This window comes from Merops nubicus, unplaced genomic scaffold (assembly GCF_000691845.1).
Source record: "Merops nubicus isolate BGI_N331 unplaced genomic scaffold, ASM69184v1 scaffold12176, whole genome shotgun sequence".
Lineage (NCBI taxonomy): Eukaryota > Metazoa > Chordata > Aves > Coraciiformes > Meropidae > Merops > Merops nubicus.
This window is the reverse complement of record NW_008612990.1, coordinates 1,017-7,019: the sequence shown is the minus strand read 5'-3', so window position 1 is coordinate 7,019 and position 6,003 is coordinate 1,017. Positions and strand designations below refer to the sequence as shown.

The 6,003-nt window shown below is 56.1% G+C and overlaps 2 protein-coding genes across 2 annotated transcripts in view; one reads left to right on the top strand and one right to left on the bottom strand.

Annotated features, from left to right (window-relative positions):
* The window catches only part of SUPT6H (suppressor of Ty 6 homolog (S. cerevisiae)), a 21,837-nt gene extending 19,127 nt beyond the window's left edge, over window positions 1–2,710 (top strand). The window contains 6 exon segments of the mRNA XM_008941742.1: window positions 1–37; window positions 427–504; window positions 593–716; window positions 769–814; window positions 2,171–2,358; window positions 2,524–2,710. The exon segment at window positions 1–37 is cut by the window's left edge and continues 18 nt beyond it. Coding sequence (XP_008939990.1) covers window positions 1–37; window positions 427–504; window positions 593–716; window positions 769–814; window positions 2,171–2,358; window positions 2,524–2,710 — 660 coding nt within the window.
* A 2,831-nt stretch (window positions 2,711–5,541) lies between these two features.
* LOC103774344 (phospholipase A2 isozymes PA3A/PA3B/PA5-like) overlaps window positions 5,542–6,003 on the bottom strand; it is a gene marked incomplete at its 5' end in the record, with an annotated part of 1,475 nt that continues 1,013 nt past the window's right edge. The window contains one exon of the mRNA XM_008941743.1: window positions 5,542–5,728. Within this exon, the coding sequence (XP_008939991.1) occupies window positions 5,542–5,728 (187 nt within the window). The remainder of the gene's footprint in view (window positions 5,729–6,003) is intronic.

Genomic DNA, 6,003 nt, shown 5'->3' with positions numbered 1-6,003 from the left:
CGATGGTTTAAGGATCACTATCAGGACCCTGTTCCAGGTGAGCACCCCAAAACTTGAGTGCTTCAGCTGTTTGTTGCCTGGCTGCCACACAATAGGGACAGTTAAAGGACAAATTCACATTCTTTGTCCCTGAAATATGTCCTAGGATTTTCTGTATGTTGGATGTTTCAAAGCAGCTGGCTCCTGTGAAACCATTGAGAGCTCTACTGAGAGTCAGTCCTTGAGCCAAGTGGGCCATGCAGCACAGGCTGGGCTTGTCCCAGTCCTGTCCCTCAGCCTCCCACACCATACAGTCCTGCATGCGCCATTGCCTGGGAACGCAGCATTTTGCCAGTACAAGTGTTGCCTGTGTTTTTTTTTGTTTCAGCCTGACAGCTGCTCTTCTAGGAGAACTAATCTCGGTCTCCTGGTTTGTGTGTTGTACAGGTATTACCCCCAGCAGTAGCAGTCGGACCAGGACTCCAGCCTCTATTAATGCTACTCCAGCTAACATCAACCTGGCAGGTCAGCACGGGCCTCTCCTGGTTGGAATTGTGACACAGGCTCCTTCTCCACTCTCTGCTTTGTCTGACCTGCTGGCTCTTTCTTGCAGACCTGACCCGTGCAGTGAACGCTCTGCCACAGAACATGACCTCCCAGATGTTCAGTGCCATCGCTGCTGTGACAGGCCAGGGGCAGAACCCCAATGCCACCCCTGCCCAGTGGGCATCCAGTCAGTACAGCCCAGGGGCAAAACCCCAAGGCCCCCCCTGCCCAGGGGGCATCCAGTCAGTACGGCTACGGAGGCAGCGGAGGCGGCAGCAGCGCCTACCACGTAGGTGTCACTTAATGTCTGAGGAGGTGCTGCATGGCTTCTCCTTGCTGCTGGAAACCATCCCATGGGGGCTGGACTCAGAGCCAGAGGGGTTACTAGGATCATCTAGACCTGTGGATCTGTGGTTCTGCACATGTGGAGCCTCCTGGATGGTTGGACTGGGTTTCTTCTCGCCTCCTGTGGCTGAGGAAGTGAGACACATGGTAGAGCCTTCCTCTGGGGAGAGCAGAAGCAAGTGGCAAATTGGTCTGGCCCCCAGGGAATGGGGTGGGGTGGAGCAGTGGGATCCAGTGGTGAGGAGGGCGCACAGCCTTCCGATTGTGCCCCTGAACTAGCAACGTGAGCTGCCTGTGGAAGGGATTAGCTGTGGAACTATGTGCTGAGTTCGCAGGGCTTTTCAGCTCAGCCTGCTAATCTCCAGGCTGCACCAGCAGGAGAGCACCTCAGCCTGACAGCACCCGGAGCCTTTGCATGGAATAAGGTGGAATTGGGTGATTTGGTCTCACACTGAAGCCTTTCCTCATGTGTGCTGGTGCCTCCCTGCTGCCAGCTCCCCAGCTCACACCAAGGCTAAATCCAACTGCAGAGGGACTGAGGTGCCTGGGTATGAAATCACACCCAGCCGTTAGAGCCTGATGAAGAGGTGCTGCAAGACAAGGCTTGCAGGGAGGCGTGATCCTCGTTTAGACCACCTTGGGAGGCTTTCATGGAGCTTGGCACAGTAAATGCTGAGTTGGGGATAGGCAGGGACTGTGGATAACCCGATGCATTAATCATCAAGACAATCTGAAGGAACAGGGAAGTGAACACCAGGAGGCAAAAAGACTAAGCGCTCCCTTGGGCAAACAATGAGGCAGGCAGGTTGGGATGTGGGAGGAAGCTATCTCGTGAGCCTCTGCACCTTCTCTGAAGACCCCAGGGGAAAATTCATCTCTTCTTCATGCCCACTGCAGGACGTCATTTCTGCTAGCTTGCCTCAAGTATCTCTTATGCCCACCTCTTGCAGCTCTTGCCTTGGCTTAAGGACCTCCCCTTGCACCCTGCACAGGGTGAACAAGGAAGACAGGCTGTGGTGGCCCTGCTGGCCCAGGTTGGGTGAGCGATGGTGGCTTTCAGAGGAACTAGCATCCTCTGCTCAGCATGTTGTGCTTTCTGCCTTGCAGCCCCCCATTCCATGGGCAGTGGTCACTGCAAACCTCTGCGCTCAGATGAGGGGCTCCAGCAGGGCTGGGAGCGTGCAGCAAGGGCATGCTCCAGCCTCCTGAGTGAATAGGGCAATGCAGAGCACACCAGACCTCTGCACTGCAGCCCAGTGGGGCTTGTCCTCCCTCCCCTGACAGTATCTGCTCTCTGCAGGTCTTCACAACTCCAGCCCAGCAACCCGTGGCCACCCCTCTGATGACCCCCAGTTACTCCTACACTACCCCCAGCCAGCCGATTACAACGCCCCAGTACCAGCTCCAGGCCAACACCACACCCCAGTCCACCCAGTCCCAGACACAGTCGCAGCCGTCGTCCAGCTCCAGGCAGAGGCAGCAGCCAAAGTGAGTGGCTCCAGCACCGGGTGCACGTGTCCATCTGTTTCTTGTCTTGATTGCTGTTGATCTTTGTGAAACTGTGTGGTGGGGTTCCCTTGCCCCCCAGGCAGGGAGGTAGAGGAGGGAAGCTCTCTCACCCCCGTGTCTCACCCTCTGCCCCTGTTTTTGCAGGACCAACAGCCACGCTGCCATCGACTGGGGGAAGATGGCCGAGCAGTGGCTGCAGGAGAAGGAGGCTGAGAGGAGGAAACAGAAGCAGAGGTTGACTCCTCGCCCGTCTCCCAGCCCCATGATCGAGAGCACGCCCATGTCCATCGCTGGGGACGCCACGCCGCTGCTGGACGAGATGGATCGATAGGACCCCACCCCAGCTCCACCCCCTTCTCCAGGAGGGGCAAGGGAGAAGGGAGAGCGAACAGTTGAACACAACTTCCCTTTCCTTAGCCACATAACTCCCGTTTTATATGTTGTGAGATGTTGGGAAGTGACTCTTGGTGACATGCACCTGAGCGAATGAATAGACTTGGCAGGGCTGGTCTAAATGCATATACTCTATATATATGAATATATCATAGGAAGGGACTCTGCAGCAGCCTCTGCATTCCAGGCCCTGCTTCACCATTTTGGAAGCTTGGCAGAGTAATTCTGAGGTCAAAGGAATCACATCCCAGCAGTCTGCTTTCGGCATAAAGACTGGGAAGCAAATGTAGCTGGAAGTGCAGCCCGTCAGCCTGGAGCGAGCCCGTTTCGTTTGGATCCTCCCAGACCCCGACTGTCACCTCTCCTTGTCCTGAGAACACAAAGCAAAGCCACGAGGGCTGTGACAAGCCAACCGGAGTCTGCAAAAAGCTCCTTCTGTTGTTGTTTGCTCCGTGTTTTTGTGTGTAAGGGGCTCTGCAGGGTCTGTGCCGGCCCCCGGCTGTGCTCACAGGGGTCCAGCACAGCAGCGCTGGGGCTCGGGGTCTTACCAGAGAGAAATGCAGCTGTTGTACCAAAGGCTGGCTCTCTCCTCTGGCTCCTTTTGGAACAATATTTATTTAGTTTTGATTTTTTTTTTTTTATCAGACTGCAAAGCAAAAACGCCGGCCAGGGGCAGCCTGCCCGAGTGGCCGAGCCTGTGGCAGAGAACATGAAGCAGCCAGGAGCACGCAGCCACCTCCTCCTCCTCCTCCTCTCTATCTGCTTAGCCCTGCCCGGTTGTAACCAAGAGGGGTGAATAAATAGTGTTTCTACTGAAGGCTAGTCGAGAGGTTTTCTGCCTGCCCTCTCCTCTTAGCAGTGGATTTGCTTAGAAGCAGTGGTGAAAGTCGGTGCTCTGTCTTCCTTTGTTGCTTGGAGTTGCCCTCTTTGTGCTGAAACTTTCACAGAGAAGCTGATTTCTGTTGAGCTGATAAAGAATAATGTTTTGTTTTGAATGTCTTGTGTAGAAACATCACACCGACAGCCGGGGCACCTCCCAGAGAGGTACTGGGGGGCCTGGGAGTGAGGCAGATGGGGCAGATAACTTCCATCACTGCAGCAGAGTGCCTGCCAGAGCCTAGAGCCAGTTCTGAACTGGAAAGTTCCTGCCACACTCACTTTGCTCTCTCCTGCTTTGTTAGTAGGGATTTTCTATGGAAGCAGAGGCTTTGTCCCCTCCCTGCTCTCCTGGTTAGCCTGCTCTGCTAGGAAATGAGCAAAAGCAGCAGATCTTAAGAAACAAAGGTCTTTTTTTGCATGTAAATGCTCCTGAAGAATGGCAGCAACGGGGGAGACAAAGCAAAGCTGTTTCTAGAGAAATGCAGGTCCCGGCTAGGTCGCCATCTCCTCATTACTGGGGGGCTCACAGGGTCCTGTTCCCTAGCTGGGCACCGGCCCCGCGGCTGCCGTAGCTTGCAGGTGTACTAACCTTATGCTATTTTTTTATTTTATTAAACTCTGTATGATAGGAATTTGACTGGGAGCAGCTCCTTACCATGGAGGTCGGACCCATACGGGGAGGGGGGAGGGCTAATTGTGCGTTGTCAGCTCCTTTTTTGGCTCTCTTTGTTTTTAGTTTTCCCTTTACCATCAATAAAAATTCTACTTTTGGGACGCTGCCCGTGTGGCACGCTCTGGTGCTTCCTCTGGCAACCCTGTGGCTGCTGCAGGGACTTTGCCCCTGTTGAGAAGGTGCAATGCCTCCATGCCTTCCTCCAGCCTTGGTATTCCCCCCCTGGGCTCTTGTGATCCGCTTATTTTAGGGATTTGGGATTGCACAGCATGCTCCTCCAGGATCAGGGGGGTTTGCCCTGGGCAGCTCCCCTCTCTGGACCTTGGTGCTGCCCAGTCTCCCAAGGTGACAGGAGCTCAGCTCCTGTCGCTCCAGCTTTTTCTAGCTCTGGAATTTGGTGCTGCTGTGGGAGGATCTTCCTACCAGCCTCACCGGGTAGGAGAGGGATGTTGGGCTGAGCCATGCTCCTTTCTTGGAAGTGTGTTGCAGGGTTTGGTGGCAATGCCTTGTCTCTGGGCACTTCCCTGCCCTCCCACACTCCACTGCGACGGGAGCCTGGTGAATGGCGAGGGGAATAAATCAGGTTGTGGTCACCATCGACGGCAACTGGCCCTGCCCCTGCCTCTCCCCAGGCAGCATCTGCCTTTGTCCCAGGGATGGAAAAGCTTTTATTGTCCCACTCCAAAGAGCTCTTGTACAGCTTTGAGGAGCCTCTTGGGAGAGACAAGGCTCCTGCTCCTCCCGGAGCAGCCCTTGCTGCCAGTGCCAGGGGCTGAGCCTGTGGGGGAGCACTGGGAAAAGTCAGCGAGTTAAGCAGAAGAGGGAGCTGGGATGGTGCAGTTCATGAACTGTTCCTCCAGAGAAATACACCCCTGTGGAGCTGGAGCTCAACCATTTGTGGCAGGGGAAGTTAAAATCCGGGCTCTGTCCTGTGCCAGCGTGGGGACAGGAACTGTGTCCCCAGCCAGAGCTGTGACTCGCTATCCCCAGGGAACAGGAGCTGGTGGGAGGAGTGAGGAACAGCTCCAACCCACCCGATATCCACCCGGCTCCAAGTGCTTCCCCTCCTGCAGCCCTACAAGCAGGACCAGCCCCAGGCTTCCCCACCCTGCTGTAATCCTTTTTCCCCACAGACAGGACCACGGCCACGCCATCTGCTCAAGCGACCAACTTTATTACCCAGCCAAGGCCCGCAGGGGGAACTGGGGCTGCAGCTCTCACACAGGCTCTGCCTCAGCTTGGCCCTTCAGCCTCTTCTTTCTGTTCCTCTCCTTCCTCCTCCTCTTCCCACTGGCGGTGGGGACTGGCGATGGCTCCCTGCCCACGCCCTCCCGTGCTGGGACATCGCTCAGGACGTTGGCTGCTTCCCCCACATCTGGCAGCGGGGCCTGTGGGTCCTGCCCGCTGAGGGCAGCGGCTGGGGGATGGCTCAGTTCCCTGCTTTTGGAAGGACCTTTCTTTTTCAGACCTTTCCCCTTCTTTTTCTTGTCTTTCTTCTTCCCCTTCCTCTCTTTCTTGGCTGCCTTGGGGGGAGACAGCGGGTGGGCGGGCACATGATGCTCCACGGGGGTGACTCCTCTGCCTGCACTGCTCCACGGGGGGCTCAGAGGGACCCCCTCGGGCCTCGCTGCCCGGTCGATGAGCTCCCCCCCGAACTCGTACAGCACCGGCTCCCTGGG